This window comes from Protomyctophum parallelum (assembly GCF_964188405.1).
Source record: "Protomyctophum parallelum genome assembly, chromosome: 9".
NCBI classification, from domain to species: Eukaryota; Metazoa; Chordata; class Actinopteri; order Myctophiformes; family Myctophidae; genus Protomyctophum; species Protomyctophum parallelum.
The window spans coordinates 8,458,629-8,481,691 of NC_139706.1; the positions used below are offsets into that span (position 1 = coordinate 8,458,629).

Below are 23,063 nucleotides of genomic sequence, written 5' to 3' on the forward strand. Positions count from 1 at the left end.
GTATGACAGTTTAACCACTTTAACCTTACTTTATACATTCGCTAAAATAGCTAATCTACAAGTTTAGAATGTGCCATGATGTGACCCATTGTGAGCTTATAAATTACATGAGATATTTTGTGAAAAATATAGAATAAGTTTGAAATATTTGAACAAGAAAGGTCTTCTCTTGTGGGGGTGCCTGGCAAAACAATCATTTCAGATTCAGGGTTCTTTCCTATATGAAAGTGTGAAACTGCAGTATGTCGCCGTCGGCATGCCAAGCATGGCAAATGTGTGAATATTTCCATGGATGTAGATTTAACGCTGCAACCCGTTCCGGTGCCGTGTGATTATATTTTCTGTAATTACTTTGAGACGCTGCCATGCAGAGCTTATAGCTATAACCCCAAAAGCCAGCGACACAGACGTTTCTCCCAACAGAGTAATGCACTCTGACCTACTGAGTGACCGGATTCCAGGGAATTGCCTTTGCTTATCCACGCTTGCCACTTAGCATCTGCCAGAGATGGCAGCCATATTACTTGAGAGTCATTGGATCAGTGTGACCTCTGGGAGTCCAGGGCTCTGCCTCCTGTGATCATGGACACAGAGTCACTGACAGGCACTCTCGGGGTAATGGCTGTGATTAGCTGATGATAATCCCCTCGTTAAACAAAGCGAGTCAATTAACCACCAAAGTCCAATTACCGCCAACTAAGCAAGCGTGTCACCTTGCATGCATGTTGATGTGGTATTTTCAGAGGGGGGGGGGGGGGGGGGGGGGTTGCATTACAGCATAGGCTACTTACTGTAGCGACTTCCTCACGGCCTAACAGGTACTTGCATGCCGATAAATTATGCACAATTGCTATGAGTTTTTGTCAATTCTATTATAATAACGAGTGTGGGAATATGAGGCGTGGATCAATCATACGCAACTACGGTCTACCGTCTACTAATGGCCTTTTTGTACATTTGTGTGTGTGTGTGTGTGTGCGTGTGTGCGTGCGTGCATGCGTACACAGTGTGCACACCATCACCGTCAGTCAGAATATGACTACACAGTACAATCCAGATTGATCATTTAACTTTGAAGTACAAATGTACCCTCTCAGTTACAAATATAAATTAACATAGGGATATTAACATATAGATATTCGAGCAAGCAGAGCGTGCATGAGGTGCGCTCACCACTGCTGGTGCGACTGCTTGGCAAATCGAGTGGCAAAGTGAGTGACAAAGTAATTTCAATGTCGTTTAACGTAGTTTAATGCAATCAAATCCAACTTCTCTGTTTGGATGTATGGGCTGTCAAGGCCAGAAAGTTGTTTTTTCCCCACATAATGTCCGGGTTTGAGGATGATGTCACGCTCATACCCTCTATTCTAAATCCTTTAGACCCGTTATTGACCTTATTGACTTGGCATATTGTTTCTTTTTGCTGCTCACGCAACACACGTGTGTAGCTCTGGGTGTGTTTCCACACTAATGCTGATTGCCTGACTGGCTTGTCTCACATATTTAAGACCGGTGTATGTGTGCTGGCTTCATTCATCCCCTGATGAACAACTTTCTTGTTGTTGTTGTCTTTTTTGTACCTAATATGGTGTTCGCGCCATCCATCTGTGAACTCTTTAGCCCAGCACACACCTGTCGATAATGGCTCTGTTCGGAACCTTACTCTACACTCTTAGAGGTTCCGTATACTGTAGAAGTATCCCTGCATCGGTAGAATGGGGGTTAAGTCCAAAAATCATGCAGTGGCGAAAACCCTTTTCGCAGCAAAGTATACCTTTCCAAAAAGTCAAGGTATTTCTGGCGAGCTACAGATGATAAACTTAGGACAGGCACGTAAATGTTTAGACAGGGGTGAAACAACCCCTTACAAAGCTTATGAAGTCAACCAGTACCATGTTTTCCCAATGCAATCTTACGGAAGCAGTACTGCGCATGCGGACCGAGGTTGACTGCAGGCCACAGGCTGACTAAATATGCTATTTAAGTCTGATTGTTGTTTCCTCCCCCTGTCTAAAAATGTTACATGCCTGTCCTAAATGTAACATCTGTAGCTAGCCAGACCTTTTGGAAACTATACGGCGAAAAGAGATTTCGCCACTGTTTTTGGACGGCTCAACCCCCGTTCTACCGATGCATTGGTACTTCTATACGGAACCTCTTCTTGGAGCTAAGAGCGTACAGTGAGGTTCCAAACGGAGCTACCTGTCGATGTAAGTATTATATGTCATACATTAACAAATGATGTAACACTCAAAGTAACACCACTGCATTGCAGTACTCATATCTATGTAAATTGACTAAATTCATATCAAATACTGGACCTAAACATGTGCCATCAGCATACTGTCAGACATTCACATTCAAAGCAGGTGGTGAGAGCTTTGATTATGAATAGCTGACCCATTCAGAAGCTTCTCTTTCATGCTTGCTTTTCAAGCTGGGAAGTCTGTATTCATTCTGTGTTCATTCATCACTATTTTCCAGTTCCCTTCAACAATTCACTTTCTAAAGACATGCAAGTCAGATTGCATTGGCAACAGCTATAGAGAAACGAGTCATGAACTGGACCCACACAGGTTGCAGGAAAAGACCATCACCAGGCATCATGCCATAATAGTAGCAATTTATATTGTGACATTTCTGTGAAGATCCCAAAAGCCAGACGGGCAGGTGCCCATTTGGCAGGTTTCGCTGATAAAACAATTATTACATTTAGGTTTGTTTTGGACGTAGCTGGTTTCTGCCCAACGGCAGAGACCATGTTGTCACATATGGGCCTTTGCAGTGAAGGTCTACGCTGTTGGCTTGGAATATGCACAAATATCAGTACTCCACATGTTTTCATGTGTGGACAGGTTTTAATGTATGGCAGGTTTCCAGGCAACTATAGGTAGCCCGCTAAATTGAATATCATATAGCTGATTAACATGCATCGCACAGAAACACTGGAAATAAACATTGGTTTTTACACAGAAAGTCTGAATGCTATAAACAAATATAAATTGTTATCACTGTTATTTCAGATATCTCTGAAATCTTATACTGTTGTTTCCATATCAGACAAGTTGAGTGCACTGACCTGGTTCTGTTGTTCTGCGCAGGTGTGTGACATTTCTACACAGAGACTATCGTAGAGGGATAGGTATACAGTAGGCTGACAGGAAATGTTGAGAGAGAGATGGGGATGTGACACGCAGTAAAGGCCGTAGGGAATGGGAGTTGAACCCGCGGCACACTGCCAAGGTGCCAAGGTGCCCAGACGGTGCCCAGACGGCTATGCCAGCCGCCCGGGCCAAACCTGCATGTCTTATTGTATGGAAGTCACTATATGGAATGACACGTCAGCTAAACACCATGAATGCAAATCTGTGCACAAAACGGTTCAGTGGAAATTCATATTTGTTTGATGTTAGCCAATAATGGACCATGTTGTAGATGGGGCGTTAGCCGCGTTACACCACAATAAAGCCCACAGTTTCCCTGTGGAGAGGCATCTGCCCACAGCCTGCATCCTCACAGTCACACGCTATGCATGGAAGGTTTATGGGTTATTATTAACATGTGATGTTGTTTTATCCACAGTCCTTTGATTTCTGTAGTTTTTAGAGCATAATCATGGACACTAATATCTTTATCTTGAGCGTCTGACAGTGTAAAAAATATACTTCTCTTTATTCTTTTCTATTTAAATTTGTATCCCACAATTGTGTAACCCATTTTCTCACCCAGTGTCAATTATCTAATGTAATCCTGGGCTCTACACTCCCTCTGCCAATCTGGGGAGAGCAACGGACTGACCTCATGCTTCCTTCTATGCATGAGGAGTCGCTTTTTCCCCCCATGAGGGGAGTTTCCTCCGGTTGGATGTAGTGCGTGGAAGGAACACGTTATTCCAACCAGTTCCTTCAGGCGTCCGTGTTAGAGACCTACCCTAGGAGACACAGGGAGAACATGCAAACTACACACATGTGTATATATATATAATATATATATATACACATGTGTGTAGTTTGCATGTATATATATATATATATATATATATATATATATATATATATTATATATATATATATATATATATATATATATATACACTTTTCATATAGTCAAGGTTTGTGTGTGTGCGTGCAGCGTGCGTGCATGCGTGCGTGAGGCTTAACAGCCGAAACGCGTTGGTAGTTCTTTTACCTGTCTTTTTGCTAATAAAGGATGGAAACAGAGTGCCTTGGATCTCCTTTTTTAATCTATTATCAAACCTTCTCCTAAGAGCACCTGTTTTCTGAGATACCACACGGAACATGATCTGTGATCATGACTATTACTGTGTCTACCTCATCCTGGGATATCTTTCAGTTAAAATCTCAATAAAAAGAACCGGGGTCGTAGCAACGGCCACTACGATGGTTAATCCGCCCCTGATTGAACCCACAGGTAACAACCCTGATGACCACAGACTAGTTTCCAGGCATGTTGCCAGTGCTGTGAGCTTACTCACCCTCTGTTGATAAATAAATGAGCATTTGTGCCTGTCGTAAGACATGCGCAGAGCAAGTTCAGAGGGAATCATTCACATGATTCACTCAGCCAATCACACACTCACTCCATCTTCATACCGGCTACTTTAACCAGAGGTTTGCATTCCTCTGCCTTCTTGCTTGCTTGCTGCTGCTGTATCAGCGTGCCGCTGTATACAAACCTGCTGCTCACCCACCTCCACCCCAGCTACCACCTGTCGTTTTGGATCTACTGTTTAGGTACGGGGGATTCAGAGTCCCTATGGTCGGGACTGATGCGCTTGATCTGAGTACCTAAAAAGCAGATCCAATACATCTGAGTACCTAAAAAGCAGATCCAATACATCGCCAAACCATAATAAATGTATTGCTCATCTTATATTCAATAAATATATATTCCATCCATTCTTGAGTTGTCCTGACTGAACCACCACATACTGAGAAATAAAGGCCAGCTTTCCTGGAGAGATATATAGGCAACAAGTAAGAGACATGAACAAAATGATTATATGTACAACTGCTGAGTCATCCATCACATTAAGCCCCTGATATGTCATCGTTCCAATCAGTGTGTGCACTGTGCACTGACCTGGCTATTTCATATAAGCAGCTGTGGGATGATGTGCACTCACTGCCAGCAAGAGCATTAGAGGTACACCTATTTATAGTATATACAGTACGATGGTGGTATTGGACATGTCTGTCAGAAAGTTGATGGGTGGAGAACTGTACAGTATGTTCTACACTGCATTGCTCATGAACTCAGTCTCAGATATGCTTCATTGCACTGGCCTTAACTCAGACCTGATTACACAGCACACAGGTGGGTACTGTGTATTAGATTAATGTCATCCCTGGGTGAAACTGTGTATGTACAGTAGTCATCGTGACTGCAACAGCTGAGAATCAATGCAGTCAGATACTCCTAATTTCACACTCGTAGCTGCCAGGAAACACCAAATTCACTGTTGTATGTGAGGTGCAATCACAAGGATGTACTGCATGTATTTGTGGCAGGGGGGCTGCGAGGGCATGGTCTACTCTAGGACCCTCTAGGACGAACTGCGAATGGGGGAGGCAGGATTGGCTCTGCCATCTCACAACAAAACCTGTCAGGTAATTTGGCCATGGTATATAGGGATGTATTTAAGTCACTTGCTTCTGTGAGGCTGGGTCTAGAGACGTCTAAGTCTAGACCATACCATACTGTGAAAGCAGAGAACGTTTGTTATACGTGCATTATACATTGTGTTTTCAGTTACTCTGTTGGAAATTGTCACTCTGTCCAATTTGTTATTTGACTGTTTTCCAGTTCACATGATATACTATTCCTGTAGCAATAAAGCTATACTGTTTGTGGAGATAACCTGTGCTGTGCTCACCCTGGGCTTGTATCGAGTTCCATCTGGTAGTAGGAGAGACCAACAGTGATTTAACTGGATCAGCCGGTGCATCAGCCGGAAATAATTGTGGCTCAGCGGTAAGTCCGCTAGTACAGTACATAAGGAGTACATATCCAATGTGATCCATTCCATAGGGCGGGTCCTCTGAGGGTTGTGGCTGACTTCCTCTCCCAGTCAGTCACCCGGCTGTCAGCGGAGGAGGTCTCGATCGGCCTAAATCAAGCGGAGGGCATGTGAATGTAATGAACAGAGCATTATTTGAACTCGTAAACAATCAAATAATAAATTGGTCACCGAGTGACACCTGAAAACACAATGCATTGCATGCTCCCAGAGTGTGTGGAGCTGTCTCTGTCTCTGGGGACCCTGCCCCTAATGCGAACGAAAATACAAGCCTGGGTGGTACCGAGGCTACCCTGTCCCTGACTCCCTGACCTAATTACCTGACAACGCAGCGCCAATCCTACGCTAGCTAGCAGACAGCATCATTCTAGACCACACCAAACTGCCAACAAGTAGTGTATCTGGGTTAAATGCATTATAAATCTTTCATTGTGACTGATCGATAGCTGATTATTAGAATAGAGTAACACACCATGTTAGTTCTATCCATTTTCCAGTTTACAAACTTCCTTTGATGATTTTGAGGAAAACTGTTTGATATTGAAGGAAGGATTGAATAACACTTATTTTGATCCTGATGGTAAACTAGAACACATTTCACAAATCTCTGCCAGGAGTAATGCCTCAATAATAATACTTAAACTGTCTGATGAATCATGCGGCAACATGAAACTTCTCTCTCTCTCTCTCTCTCTCTCTCTCTCTACTAAGACAAATTGTAAAACATGCTGTTATGTCTGTTGGATATACTATATTGGTAAAGTTTCCTGCCATTTATAATAAGGCACTAGTGTCATTACATCATTACGCTGCAACAGCAACGTCTGGGTAGCTTGGTGTGAAGAACTTGAGAAAGCCTTGCATGGGCGAAACGTTGTTTGGTTAAAAAAAGAAAGGAAAAGACTATCGTGCAAGCTATCGTGGGTGAGCGGACAATCCCGGACATTGCCTTTTTCTTCTTCTTTTGATCATTTTTGGGTCCATGCAGCACCGTGTCCAAAGAAACAGTGGGGATGTGCAGATCCTAGTCCTTTTTTCCCCCATACAGCTTGATGTGAAGCTCAGTATTGTGATCATGCATGGCCAGTGTTCACAGCCTGCCATGGCTCAGCATGACACATCAACATGAAAATCGGTTTCAGCTCTTCTATCTTTAGACTTGGCAGATGCAATGAGCTTTGCCTATAATGTCAACTTGCAATTGCTCAGAAATAGACATTCAGCAATCTTAAAAAGGATTACCGAACAGCAAGGCAGGGAAAAGCATGCCTCTGTGCGGTATATCAGGAAATTGTCATTTTGTCTGATGTCAGTGTTCCTTTTGCCATTCTGTATATCTGCCCCAATTATTTTGGTCTTCTCACTTGACATTATTGCAGAGTCGACCATTTTCTGAAGCATAACATGAAAACTTGAAACTTGGTCGAGATACGGTAGAAATACAGTCTACTGTAACAATAAATCATAAATATCATTGTATCCATAAGGTATTCAGATAAGCTTGGTAACGTTTTAATGACTCTGTAGAAATAGAAAATGTAAATCTGTAACAGGTTTACATTATTATTGGTCTATTTTATAATAATAATAATGGATTGCATAGTGGTTTTCTATGCACTACGTGCCTACTCAAAGCGCTTACAATGGTCCATTCATTCATTCATACTTTGGGAGGTGAAGCGGGGAACAGTCAACGCCAGCGTCCTCACTTCACACACCAATGGAGGCGACCACTGGAGGCAATGTAGGGTTCAGTGTCTTGCCCAAGGACACTTCGACATGTGGACAGGAGAAGCCAGGAATCAAACCGCTAACCCATGGATCATTGGACAACCTGCTCTACCTCCTGAGCCACAGCTGCCCTATTTTTTTCATATATTTATATGACTATAGGGCCTTAATATCCGTTCTAATATATGAACTGGAAATGATGTACAGTGTGGGTAATGCGATATAAATAGATCACATTGATTGGGAGGGGAGTGTTAATGGATGATGTTGGGAAGTTGGGTTGAATTTGGGCACAAAATTAATGTTCTAGATAGATAGACAGACAGACAGACAGACAGACAGACAGACAGACAGACAGACAGATAGAAGCGCTGCCAACGGCAACGAGGGCGGGTCTTGGAAGGACGATACATATCCACCTCGTCTCCTCGTCTGCCTTAACAAGCCACCAGCTGCGTGTCCACACCCATGCAGCTTAAAAGCCTCTGCCCTGCTCCTCACTCAGACAGAGACTCTCCCAAGAGACAGGCTGTGCGGTACCTGGTAAGAGAGAGTCACAAGTCCATATGCCCTCTCGCAGTATTCTGAACGTTGTGACAAAATAGTAGTTGTTATCTCTCACCTCATAGGCTCACCTATACCCGAGTTCCCACTAACACCCCCCCCCCCCCCCCCCATGGGAATATAATTCTGATTCAACTACAGCAGAAACTTAAGTTTAACGCCTACGTTGCAGTTATCCCAAAAGACCAGAGTTAAACCCCATTTACCTTGGATCCCCTCCCCTCCTTCTGTGCTAAGGAAGTGTATACAGACAAACAGCTTCTCTTGAATTTAGAATGGATATTGCCTGAAGCTGTGAATGTTTTGATGCTGTTATGTCTGGAACTCCATTCCTGTGACAAGTGTGACAGCCTAAGATTACATTCTGTCATTGCTTTCTCTTCAAATATCTTCCAGACTGCTTCAATAAAGTAAGCTAGAATTCATGGGGAGTAACTACAAGCACTTGTTTTTAAAAACACACTACTAGATATGTCCAAAAGTGATGTTATTGTTTGGCCACTGAAATAAAAAAAACGTTGCTCTGCTGTAAGGTCTCTCTCTCTCTCTCAAGGACGACTAGCACTATTGCACTACACTCGCTACAATAGGAAAACAGTGTAGAAAAGACAAAATCAATATGGCAATTCCAATTCATAATACTGTTACTGTTAATCAATAGTCATTATTGTCCCTCCTGCTGTTTTAATATTCGGTGTATATCTGTCTGGCGTTCTGGTGTTCATGAAGACAATCCAATCGATGCTATACCAACAGGAAAGACCAGGATCGGATCCCAGGGAACCTCTTCAAGTGGAGCAGTGTGGCAGTCTGCTCCTGTACCATCATGTATCCCATAGATAGACTATTGATTAACTGTATCAGACTGTGATGCAGGGCTGGACTGGGACAGAGCGGCCCACCACAACCAGCGCGCGTATAGCAGAAACTCTACCGCCCGCTCCGTCGAGGCACACATAAACAAACAAGCCCTAATACCACCACTTTTACAGAACAATATAAATGATACAATCCAACAGACACACAACCCTTTGTAGAGGGTTTATTTGTCACTCACTGATGCATGTACACTGACATTATCATGATGGCACTGGCAGAATGGCCTGCCGCCTATTGGCCTGCCTGCCTGTCAAAAATAAATCATGGCGCCCCCCTACGGTCGCGGCCCACCGGGAATATGCCCGGTATGACCTGTGGCCAGTCCAGCCCTGCTGTGATGAGTGTGCATTTTTTGTTTATTATTATAATTTTTTTGGTTTTGTGTTTATATGTAATGGATCTAAAAAGGGAATACAAATATAAGGAACACTGGGAACACTGCCCAGGGGGAGATTCATGAAACACAATTAATATATGACCTTGACCAATAGGACAGTGGCAACACATGTTTCCTGATTCAACACTAGCTATAGCTTTTGCCCTTATTTTTGTTCTCTTCATTATAGCTTCTTAATTATAGATTCACTAATCACTATACAAGCCCTCTGGGCCCGGCTTCCTCCTGCCTGCCACACATTCCTCTCTGTATCCGTAGAAAGAGGATGTCTAAATACTTCCTTAATGTTAACGAAGTCCACACCCACAACACCAGAGGGAGTGCAACAAACCATGTACAACCCAGATTCGGCACAAACAAGGGACTTATTTTCGCTCCTATTCCACGAAAATGTGGAACGCCCTACCAACAGTCATTCAGACATGTGAATCCCTTGACTCCTTCAAAACCACTCTCAAAGGGCACCTACGGATGGCTGCAATTCGAAACTGGCCCCCGTAAAATCTGAATCCCCCCCCCACCCTTTTTTCCCTCACTGTATTTGTTTATTTTCCCTTTTTGCTTCCTTTATGATGAATTCCTGTTCTGTTCTTTGACTATATAGAAGTGTCTATTTGTACGTCTCTAAATGTTTTTATGAATTGAACAAGGTTGTAAACAAGTGTAATGCTTAATTGGGTCGTCCACTCACAGTTAACAAACTTTGTATTGAGTTTGTGCCTGAAATGTACTGTAATTCTGCAAACTGTTAATACATATTTAATCACTCAAAAACAGAACACACACACACACACACACACACACACACACACACACACACAATAACACAAAATGTAGGAAGCTGCAACAAACTTCAATTACGCTCAAGTAAGCCTATAGTTTGCCTTTGCGTGCTGAAATAGCTTGATTAATGATCTATCAAGTTGTGTCTCTAATTGTGTCTGTAGACTTGTTCAATTATGCAGAACAAGACAACAGGTCGATGTTTATTCCCAATAATTATAAGGGTCCATTTGGACAAGTAAGACGTGCAAACGCGTGAAGCGAACGCAGCTCGTAAATTGCAATAACAACAATTAGAATAAATTACGTACTTTTTTTTCCTTTTTAGTTAGTATTTTTTTAAAGTTTTCTACTGTGTGTGTGTGTGTGTGTGTGTGTGTGTGTGTGTGTGTGTGTGTGCTACAGCTGCGCCCTCTGGTGGCGGGCGGGTGGTGTCACAGCGGGACAGACACACAGACACAGACAGACAGACACACAGACAGACATGATCTGCAGGGTCTCATAGTTAGTGCTCACTGGTTCGCAATGATTTGGTTACCAACTCTCCATCATTTAGCTGGGGACCACCTGGAACCACTGTTGGTTCCCGCAGACCACTGGTTGAGAACCACTGATCTATTTCAACTCAAGACTGCTATAAATGCCCTCTTAAAGCGCAAATAACATGCATTTTAAAACTGCTTTTAATATTTAATATCATATTGTCAATGTCCATCAAAGTTATTTCTAATGGTTTGAGTCTCAATCACCACTCTGATATAACCAGGCCTTGTCATTTCTTTCTGGACTTTGAAAGCAGTTTTAGCTGCAGTACCACAATGTCCTGAGGTGGAGAGGGTGCTGATATACAGATTATTTAATATTTGAGTCATTATAATACTGATGCTAGATAAAACCAGGCTCGTTTCCATTCCATGCCAGCTTGGAAAATCAACAATGGTGGACATTGTAAACAAAGTGGAAATGCAAATTTGAAACTGAAGACTGAAGAAGGAGGAAATATACAAAGTAGGGTGACATTGATGACATCACAATGAGGCCAAAATCAGTTGAGCTGTTCCTGAGAGCAATTTCCATTAAAGCACCAATATGATATGAAAGCCTGATTGTTCAAAATTGGTTATTTGTGGAGATAGAAAACACATATGGGAGCCCCAAAAACACAAAAGAAATTGAAAAAGTTGAATTTTATGTTATTGCTCCTTTAAAGGTATATTCAGTGATTTCACTCAAAAAACCTTAGGTTTCGTTTTTGGCTGTGGGACCCAGCCTTTCGTCCAATCAGGATAGAGAGTCAAAAACGAAACCTAAGGTTTTTTGACCCCCAGGGGTTAACTGGGGACAGGGAGGAACTCCTTATATGGTCAGCACACTCTATAGTAGGGAGGATTATCACAACAAAACAAAAAAATAAGTGATATTTGAATTAAGTGAAATCACTGAATATACCTTTAATGGAAATGCATGGAGCAAATTCCAATGCCAATGTATAGCCTAGCCTGTCCAATGGCTGCTCGGCTTGTTGGCACAGGATGTTCACAACTTCACATCAATCTATTCTATTCTATTCTATAGGGCTCTCGACACCTGACCTGCAGGCTACAATGGATTTTCTGACCGGGCCTTGAGTGAGAAGAGAACAGAAGAAACATGTTTTAATCTATAAACCGATCCAGGTTATAGCATAAAGACATCAAAATAACAAGAGTTTGAGACAAGTTAAAGTAGATGCGGGCAGCGGGATATGCTATAGCCAGCTACTTCCATTACGCGCGGACTTTTATGACAGTTAAAGACAACCGAACGACGTTCTTGTAATGGGAAATAAATGATACTTTTCCGTTGAAAAAGTAGCCAGCATATATAATAATGTAAGCATATAGCCGGAGTAGGCTATCCCAGGTGTCTTGACGAGGCAGGACGACGAAGAGAGACGAGTAACTAAACTGGATTCTGACGCGAGCGCATTGATCAGCTGATTTGATTAGTCTACTTTCGAAGACCTTCCGCCTTCCAGCCAGGTAAGTTGGAAACAAAAACAACGAATTATTTTGGAATTGTATGTGCGTGTTTTATTTATTGTTTGAATGTGTATAAGGCTACAGCTAATGTACTTTAATTAGGCTAAACCACACGTGTTTTTACGCAGATTAATTACACTTTTATATGGTTCCATTTCGACCGCGGATATATAGGATTGTCTTAATTGTGATTTGGTATTGGTGATAGCACTTAAGTTGCACCAATCGTTGTATTTCGATCTTGTATCGCTAAATAATTCAATCAAATTAGACTTTCATCCGTTCCAGCTGTTCAATGAGCTCAAACAGCCAACAGATGAATTCATTGTTTTTAAACCTTTATTCTCATTTTGATCATAGCCTGGCTGCCTGGCTATATACGTATAACCAACAGTAGGCTATAGTTGCCACATGAGCTGTTGTTGAATCAGACTTTCTTATGACTTATGACATTAATGTTAAAATAAGTACCCTACCCAGTACCCATGGCTTGGAGAACGGTGATGTTCTTTATGTGAAAAGGTGGATGACACGTCTAAACTATAGTAAACTCAGTCGCAATGTTGCTCTTGCGCCACGCGGTGGCGCCTTGTTTTACGCACGCGGAGTGGTCTCCTGTCGCACAGGGAGGGAGGGAGGTGTAGTCTATTGCTTTGTGCACTATTAAAATTAATGTCTCAGGGCATCCTGCGTGACCTGTAGGTGTTGCACTGCATGCATGGGTGCCGAAGCACACTGCAACCACATTCACTGCGCTGTATAGCAGACTCCTTCCCTCTCTCCCTCTCTCTTTCTCGCTGTCTCTTTCTCTCCCATTGTCCAAGCACAGCCATAGGCAGGCAGGACTTCATTTGGACTCATTAATGAGCCCTCCACTCCATTTCCCCATGTGGAGGAATGTTTCCACTATAGTCTAGGGACTAGAGAGAGAGAGAGAGAGAGAGAGGCGGAGAGTCAGTGAGTAGAGTGTGAAAGGGGGGAGGCACTCACTGTACCTGCTGCTCGCCTCACACTGCTCAAATATTAACAGCAGCTTTCCGGGCACTGATGCCGCTGCTTTGGGAGAAACCCAAGTTGTGGTGGCAGTCGGGCTCAACGGTCTGGAGGAGACAGATAGTCTGCTGCTGCTGCTGCCATCGCTGCACCTAAAGGAGTCTGCCGCCACTCCTGCCTGCCGGCTAAATGGAAGAGGAGGTCACAGAGCCTGGTCCTCCTCTTCAGCCTGAGGGACCTGCTGTCACCCTCCGGGCGGCAGCAGCAGCAGGGACGCGGGCAGAGATGAACGGAGATCTGCCAGGCACCGCCTGCCAGAGGGATCCAGGGACCCTGGATATAGTGGAGAGTCCCGTGAGAGAAGAGCCTGTTGTGCTGCATGATGTTCCCACTGAGTACAGTCACCAACAGTATGGGTAAGAAACGAAACGACACGGGTGAGGAGGGAGGGGGAGAGTCTCTTGTTGCAGGAAGAAAACATCTCTCCGCTCGGAATGTGTACAGGCAGCACGCTTGGCTGGCACTGAGGGATGCTCTCGTTTTGTCTTTTCGGTTTGTGGAGCATTTTGGACTTGCTTTTAGTGATGTTGTTTGTCATTGTTTAACCAGTCCAATTGCTTTTTTTTTTTTTTTTTTGTAATACTTTGCTTACCTCTTTTGTCTGGGGCAAGTGTACAGAGCGTTTTTGTGCTTATTAGCCTTTACCACGAGTGTGTCAACATGTCAGGATTTTCTTTTTTTTAAATGTTTTTGTGACTTTCGCCTTTATTCTTTTTATTTTTTTTACAGCAGGATAGATAGTAGACTGACAGGAAATTGGGAGAGAGATGGGGGGAGGTAAAGTAAAGATCCGCGGACGCGGTGTTAATGCAGTCTTTCGGTGAGCACTTATAACACAGTTGAACAACATAATGAGACAGACACAATTCAGAGTTTCAGAGTATTGGAATAAATGTATTTGAATACGGAGACAGTAGTGAAGCGTTACAATGGAACACCATGTACTGACTCAACACATCTCAGTTAGACTTCAGCTTAAATACATTACTAGTACCCCCCTCAGGGAGTAGGTGGGTCTTAACACATGCTCCCTCCAGACCACACAAGTCACAGGTCAGACACATTTCCAAAATAGCAAAAACTAAATGGCAAAAATAGATCTACAAGCTCACAACACGTCTGTTGCAATGGGACGCTTTAATGAGCTTGTGGATCAGCTATTTTCACTACATTTATGCGACATGCTTGTACGACCACCGACGAAGTACTAGGACATTAATTAATTTACCAAAAAATATATATAAATAAAATAATGATATGTGGAGATACAAGGTTTCTGCCCGACGGCGACAATATTGAGGTTTCACAACCTGAATGGTACAAATCTAATCTGTCTGCTCCCTTCGCCCTTGTTCACAACCACACTGGCATTTTTGTTATACTGCCATGTACCCACACTGGCATAGTTGTTCTGGGATAGTGCAGGGCCTGATGCTGAGAAATTGCCATCTGGCCTCCCTGTCATGGAGACGGTTATGAATACATACTCTTTGACTCAGTATTTCACTTCAATTAGTCATTCCTTGCACTCGGGACACTGCTTCGGTTCCTTGACTCGGGATACTGGTTCTGTTCCTTGCTTTGGGACACTGGTTTGGTAGCCTGGGCACCATTTCATTTAGGGTATATGATCCTGTCGGGAGCGGATGATCGTTACGTCATGTTGTAGTATTGTTTTGTAGTCGACAGGCAGGAACAACAGGCGGCAACTTCCTTTTCCCTCAAACAGATTTTTCTCAATAAAAGATACAGGCTACAAGAGCTTTTATTGAGAGGGAAAAGGAAGTTGCCGCCGCCTGTTGTTCCTGCCTGTCGACTACAAAACAATACTACAACATGACGTAACGATAACATCCGCTCCCGACACTACTACTATAAAGTACTGTCACCTCCATAAACACATGAAAAACTGGCAAAAATGCAGCCTCTCTAGGTAGACATTCTTGACTTGAGCCAACCCAGGGGCAAAGCCAGGCCTTGGCTGACAACACTGCAGAGCTCAATAACCTGATGTTGGATAGGAATTTGTGGAGGGCAGCGATCCAGGAATCCCGAGTTGGTGTTGGCTAGACCTCACTCTCGCAGCAACAACAGCAACAACACAACTTGACTCAATGGAGGATCTATGAGACTGTGTTGGCTCTATACTGCAAGTTAAAAGTGTCAGCATTTGGCTGCTACCCTACTTTGATACTACTAATCATATCACTCAATGTAAGTGTTTATTTTTCTTTTATGGCTTTGGGTAAGCAGCACTAGAGCTCTTTTTAATTTGCCTATAAATTGGAATGTAGAATGCAGAGAGGCAGTGCATGGTGTGTTCTTTGTAAATGGTATACTGGTGCATTTATATAGCACTTTTATCCAAAGTGCTTTACATTGTGCATTACCTTCACCCATTCCCACACACATTCATACACCGATGGCGGTGGAAACCATGCAAGGCACCAACCTGCACATCGGGAGCCATTCGGGTGTTCAGAGTCTTGCTCAAGGACACTTCCGACACTAACTCTGGGAGAGCCCTTGGGATCGAACTGGGAACCTCGCGGTTCCCATCCGGTTGGCGGTTGCTCTACTGGCCACTCTACCCCTGAGCAATGCAGTGAAATAAATGACACTGATGAGGTGCAGTTGTGAAGACAGTTGAAGGACAGTTTGGATAATGTTGGCTCCAAGGGGAGGTCAATGTAGAAATGTTGTAAGAAAAAAAACTTTTGATTGCTACACGGCACGTCCTGCACTAGGGATGTCCGTATCACGTTTTCTTTACTCACAATGCGATTCTGATCATTTGATTTTGAGTATCTCCCGATACCGATTTTTCCTGATCCGATATTTATGGTTTTATAGAAGACTATCACATATCACAATAGTACAATGTCCAAAATCACAGATAATATCCAGTCTAATATCATGATATGGATATAATATTCATACTACTGATGTCCCGATCACATTTTGTTCCTGATCCGATTCGATGAAAATGACGTGAACGGCCCTGATTTCTGATCACGTGATCGGATCCTGCATGGTAACCAGGATGTGGTGCACCATGTACTGTCCTGAGGCATGCAACAACGGGAGTACTGGGAGCACTGTTGCAGCATTGAGGAGTATGTGAAGTTCACAAACAAAGATGAAACTAGATAAAGTGCCCCTCGGGGCACATGTCTCCACTAGGGCAGGTCAGGTTGTGGCCTCCTGGTGGAGCTATGAACGAAAATACATTGCATGGATGCACCTGGGAGTCGTATCCTCAGTGATGTATCCCAAGCTCATCAGGGTTTCGGGTCTCGCGAACATCATACCCCTCACTTGGGTGACCGAGCTGGGGTGATCAAGTCCCGACTTACGTCCCAGTAGCTACCCTCGATCAGACCCACTAGGAAAAGACCAGGGCCACACAATCTATTGGGACCACTCCGGAACTACTCTGCCGGGACTGGGAGGCACAATTCTGGCATGTGGAGGGACTAGGCTCTGTGGGTTGACTCCAGTCCGGGCCCCTCCTACGTCTCACCAGGTCCAGTACAGCCAGGACCTGTGTGTTGCACCAGACTCCCAGAACCAGACACTTCATTCAGGAGGGGTGAATTCTTGAGCCACAATGGTTCTGCAGGCTCCACCTGGGCAACGGCTCCGCTTGCGGCTCGAATGGCCCTCCTAAAGGCTTTACCGAAGGTTTTTTGGGCTTCCTTCTCACGGAGGATGAAGGCTGGGGCGCCAACCCATACTGCTTCCCGGGGTGCCGTCTACATTCCTGGTTGTCACATAGTATATTCCTATGAGTCACTATAAATAGAATACCTCAGAATGAAAATACATCGTATGGATGTACCTGGGACATATCCTCAGGCCAGTTTGGCCTATACTAGGCAAATGTGAAAAGGGTGCCATTTCTTCTTAAGCCTTGGATGGCAATTGGATGATTTGAGGCATTTTGTTGTGTTTTGCAAAAATCCACTTGTTGGTGGCGCTATAACAGGCCAATGTGAAAAGGGTGGTATATATTCCTCAGCCTAGTAGGAAAGTCTGTGAAAGATTTGAGGCTTTTTGTTCAAAACTTTGAAAGCCAATATTAGCCAATAAGGATGGAATATGAAATATCAGACAGATCCGGCTTGAACACATGACTATAGAGATAGTGTGTAACGATTTGCGGATTTTTTTGGACAGAATCTGGAGGAGTAATGGCAAAGATTTTGTTTTTCAAAAGTCGGCCTCCTAGTGGCGCTATAACAGGCCGTTCTTGAAATTCTGGGGCAGAGGTTCATCGTTGTCATCCAGGGAGGGTGTGTGCAGAATTTGGCACCGACTGGGTTAACGGTGCCAGAGATTAGCTGGTCACACACACACACACACACACACACACACACACACGGACACACGGACGGTGTGGCTGTGCTTTACTTTTGTTTCACATGAATGGATTTATCTTGCGTCTAAAGAGCATGTATATTATTAACCTACTGTTGAGCAGTAAACCAGGCCAGCCCACTCTGTCGCTGTCCGTGGTGCTGTAATGCCCCCCCCCCCCCCCCCTCTCTCTCTCTGTTTGTAATGTATTTGGGTCCCAATGGAAATTTTGTGGGACCAGAAGGTACTTACTCAAACGTTTGCTGTGGGCAGAGCGGGCGGTCAAAAATAAACCGGGGGGAATGGTTCAGTGGAAAAAAGGAGGGTTGTTTTGGGTCAAAATGATGAATTAGTTAAAGCATGCAGGCAAAGGGTGTCAGCCTATGAAAGAAATGCAAACTAAAGGGACCAGCATGAAGGGACACGTGTGTGTTCAGTGTTTTGCGTTCCATACAGTAGCACAGGTTTATGAAATAAAGGCACATATTGATTTTGACTTGACTTTGGCGAGATAAAGTAAGAACATGCTCTAAATTGAGGAATCTATTTGTAACAATATTGATCTGTCTTCATACACATCAAGCTCTCTCCGCATTGTTCTCTGTGACATATGACAGGTTGTACTGAATTGAATGTCCATGAACATTGTAATTAGGGGGTTGTAAATCATAGCCGCGCTGTCACATAACCCAAAGCCTGGAAGAATGGTGGGTCTGAGATGATCAATTTACAAAAAATAACATCATTAAGGTTGAGTGATTTGAAAAATATTTGAGTTCCTTGGCCTGTTGGTGGCATCATTCACACGAAATACGAGATGGCAAGTGCCTCTCTCTCTGATGAATATCCATAATGGTTCTCCTTCAGCTGTTTTATATTCTGCCCTTGGCCAGAATGGAATCTCATTTAGAACAAAGCACATGTGAGAAGAGACATTCAAGTCCAAATCTAATTTATACGGCCTCTTACTTACTCTTACTTACTCTAGGGTGCTGCGGTGCTGCTTGCCTATCGGGCCTGGCTCTTTAGCGAAGGGTAACGTACAGTAACCTAGCCTAACCCAGAGTCTATGCCTTTCTAATACTTATGTCCCGGGGTCACCTCCCGGCCGAGGCCACAGTATCAATGATTGATGGTTTACTGACTTATTTAACACTGACTGAACTGTACACACAGTTTACTGAAGTTACTGTACCCCTGCAGGACAAAAGGATAGTGTACAGTATACACTGTAGGCCTATATGTATAATGTGTATTCGTTATCTATAGTTTGTGGGGCAATTCAGCAGTGTTGAAACTTTACTTTACTTTATTTGTGTACATTGATGAACTGCATTAAAAATGCAGTGTAAATATACCAGATTTAGCAAAACATGCTATCATTTCCATCTGCAGTCCACAGACATCAAACAATACAAACAGGACTGACATACAGGACATAGCATACAAATACCTAACGTACAATAACCAAACGTAATAATAAAAATAAGAAAAGATTAAACTAATTGGGGTAGGTTTACTCTATTTTGGACTAAGCGTCATACATGATCACAAGACAACCTTTTATGGACAGTACATTTTGACTGAAGGTAGACTTTCTGCCATGGACCTCTGGATGCAGACCTGCGGCTCCATCTTGCGCCACCCTTATCCCTTATCCCTAAACTTATTTGCCATTTTTTGCTATTTAAAAAATAGTTTTTAAATAGTTCAACTAGCTGATCTACATCTACACGGTGTGAGCTTGTATAGAACAGCTATTTGAACTATTTTAAAAGGTTTTTTTAAATAGTAGAAAATGGCAAATAAGTTTAGGGATAAGGGTTAAGGGGTTAAGCAAGATATAGCCCCTGGGGCTCCATTTTCGTCACCGCTAAACCCCTTATCCCTAAACTTCTTTTCCTTTTATTTACTATTTTGCAAAACATTTTTGAACAGTTAAAATGGCCAGTCTACAAGCTCACACCATGTCAATGTAGATTGGCTAATTGAACTATTAAAAAATGTTTTTCAAAATAGTAAAAAAATAGGCAAAGAAGTTTAGGGATAAGGGGTTTAGCGGTGACGAAAATGGAGCCCTTGGTGTCATACTCCACTGTCTCTCTTTTTATGTATAAATTCCTTGAGAGGAGGAGGAGCTAAATCATTTAGACATTTATAGATGAAACAGGCACTCTTGAACTTTCTAAAGTTTTCAAAATTCAAAAGATTATTGTCACGGGGCAACCCGTGCCCTATACACATTGATGGAGAACAATGCACACACCTAAACTACACGGTTGCATCCAATTAACTTTGCCGGCTGGCTTGGGAGACTGTGTTAATGGACATGAGTGCATGTTTTTATTGTTGTAACTCACAGTGAATTGTAAAAGAGAACAAGTACTTTGCAGGTATTGTCACAGCATATTGTGATTGTTTGGCACCTGGCTCTCCTGCAGTACTGGTGATCCTCTTGACTGAGTGGAGGAAGGTACCAAGTGCTATAGAGCAGGAGGGGTGTCTGTCTGTGTTACAAGAGCTTTTGTGTTATGTTTTCTATTTATCTTGATGTTGGGTAATGTATCTGAAAGGTATTTGAATTGGTTTAGTTAAACTAAGTAATTGTGTAAGTTAACTCATGGGCCATAGTTTGCCTTATTTGAGATAAGTGGTTACCAATTCATTCTGTGTCTTGGTATGGTCTCACCCAGTATAAACGGGAGGCTGCAGGATGCCGAGGTTCAGTAGTGGCTCGGGCAACAAGCAGGTAACATCCAGGGAGAGCTGCTAGGGGTCCCTTTTTTGAAGGTATAGCCTAATAGAGTTTCTCAAGTTCTGGGTTTGGTTTCCTATTTGCTTTCAAGTAATCTTCTGTCTTTTGTAAGTTTAGTCTTCAGTCTTTCTTTTGTTTGTCAGGCCTGTGTTTCCACTGTGAATAACCTGCATCGGGGAGAAATAAAACACCCTAAAAGGTATTTCCTGGAATCTGTCACTTTTTGGAGCCTTGGCCACTCGGCCAACTTTACAATTATATTTTCCCAAAATGGCACAGTGATGATATGAGTTGGGTTTTTTGTCAAATACCTTAATGGCTCTTTTGAAAGGTTGTTCTATAGGTTTGATGACTGTTGTCCCAGCAAATGACCAGTTTGTGAAACAGTATTCTATGTGCGATAAGATCATACAAGGAAGGTATGTCTTTGCAGCTTCTGTTGTTAAATATGGTCGAGATACTCCGAGATACTTGAAGTGAGAAACTAGTTCCAATTCTATTCCCTTTGAGAACACATTTGACCGTTCGATCTTCACCGGTCTCTTACTGAACAGCATCTGACGGTTAATATGAAACATCTGACAGAAATAATTTTGCTTATTACAATAATGTTCCAGGAGTAGAGGGCAAACACAATTATAAAGTAGAGACGTCCTTAAATAGTTAATGGATTTAGAAATGAATTACCTTGACATGTATCTGGGTGCAAGCCAGAAGTATTATAAATCAAGATGGGGTCTAATAATGTGGCTCTCAGACCACCACATTTTGAACTGCAAAAAAGAGGACACTGGCTTCTTATGTAAATTTGGATTCAGATTCAGAACATACAGTAAGCACTTCAGTGCATACATTTTGGCCATTTGGAAATGACCGATCTACAAGCTCACAATGCGTTGTGTGATGCAACACCTTGTGAGCTTGTAGATCTGCCAAAAAATGAAAACTTTAATTTAAATGGGACATTCTGCACAATTAGTACTTTTTCTTTTGGTACTTTAAGTACATTTTGAAGCCAATGCTTTTGTTCTTTTCATCAAATGTTGAATTCCAGACTTTTACTTGTAACAGAGTATTATTGATAATTTTACTTACGTAAAAAAAGTACTTAAAAGTAGTACTTTTTCCACGACTGACAATAATGTCTCTCTCTAGGCCTAATTTATTTGTATTTTATATTTATATGTATATATTCATATAAATAATAGAATAAATCAAATCAAAGACGGGTAGCCTATATTGGCACTTTTATTGAATGTTTTCTTTTTTGAGTGGTGCAGCCACTGGTGTTCACACGGGTCCATCCATCCATCTTCAACCGCTTATCTGTAGTCTGGTCGCGGGGGCAACAGCTCCACCAGAGTGTCACCCTCTCCAGAGCAACGTTAGTGACTTCCTCCTGGGGGATCCCGGGACGTTCCAAGGCCAGTGAGTCGATGCGTTTCCTCCAACTGCGCCTTGGTCTGCCCCGGGGTCTCCTCCCAGTGGGACGTGCCTCAAAGACCTCCCTAGGTGTGTGTGTGTGTGTGTGTGTGTGTGTGTGTGTGTGCGCTTTTCACCCAGTTTCCATTACGACTAGCGTTTAATTGTTGAACTTGAACAGAAATGATCATATTCATCTCCAGACAGATAGTTGGGATATTACAGAAAGCAGCTGTCTTGGACCGTAGCCAGTAGCCACACCATTAACAACCTATCTAATGGAACTGAAGTATTATCTAAACGTGGCCTAAATGCCTCTCTCTCTCTCTCTCTCTCTCTCTGTCTCTCTCTCTCGCTCTGTCTCTCTCTCTCTCTCTCTCTCTCTCTCTCTCGCTCTCTCTCTCGCTCTCTCTCTCTCTCTCCTGTTTGTGTGTTCCATAGGGAGAAGATGCCATTCCACCACGTAACGGCAGGCCTGCTTTACAAGGGGAACTGCCTGAGCCGATCAGTGTCTGACACTGACAGTGATGTGTTGGCCAGCATCTCAGAAGAGGAGCTGGAAGGTGAGTCCTGGCTGGGGTTTGACCTTTATAGCAGAAGTTATAGACTGGGGTTTGACCTTTTATAGCAGAAGTTACAGACTGGGGTTTGACCTTTATAGCAGAAGTTATAGATTGGGGTTTGACCTTTTATAGCAGAAGTTACAGACTGGGGTTTGACCTTTATAGCAGAAGTTATAGACTGGGGTTTGACCTTTTATAGCAGAAGTTTCAGACTGGGGTTTGACCTTTATAGCAGAAGTTACAGACTGGGGTTTGACCTTTATAGCAGAAGTTACAGACTGGGGTTTGACCTTTATAGCAGAAGTTACAGACTGGGGTTTGACCTTTATAGCAGAAGTTACAGACTGGGGTTTGACCTTTATAGCAGAAGTTACAGACTGGGGTTTGACCTTTATAGCAGAAGTTACAGACTGGGGTTTGACCTTTATAGCAGAAGTTACAGACTGGGGTTTGACCTTTATAGCAGAAGTTACAGACTGGGGTTTGACCTTTATAG

General features: G+C 43.0%; 1 protein-coding gene across 1 annotated transcript in view; it reads left to right on the forward strand.

Annotated features, from left to right (window-relative positions):
- Positions 1-13,684: 13,684 nt before the first annotated feature.
- The window catches only part of LOC310864237 (calcium-binding protein 8-like), a gene marked incomplete at its 3' end in the record, with an annotated part of 59,489 nt that continues 50,110 nt past the window's right edge, over positions 13,685-23,063 (forward strand). The window contains exons 1-2 of the mRNA XM_083772852.1: positions 13,685-13,824; positions 22,446-22,567. Of these exons, the coding sequence (XP_083628978.1) occupies positions 13,694-13,824; positions 22,446-22,567 (253 nt within the window). The 5' untranslated portion in view covers positions 13,685-13,693. The remainder of the gene's footprint in view (positions 13,825-22,445; positions 22,568-23,063) is intronic.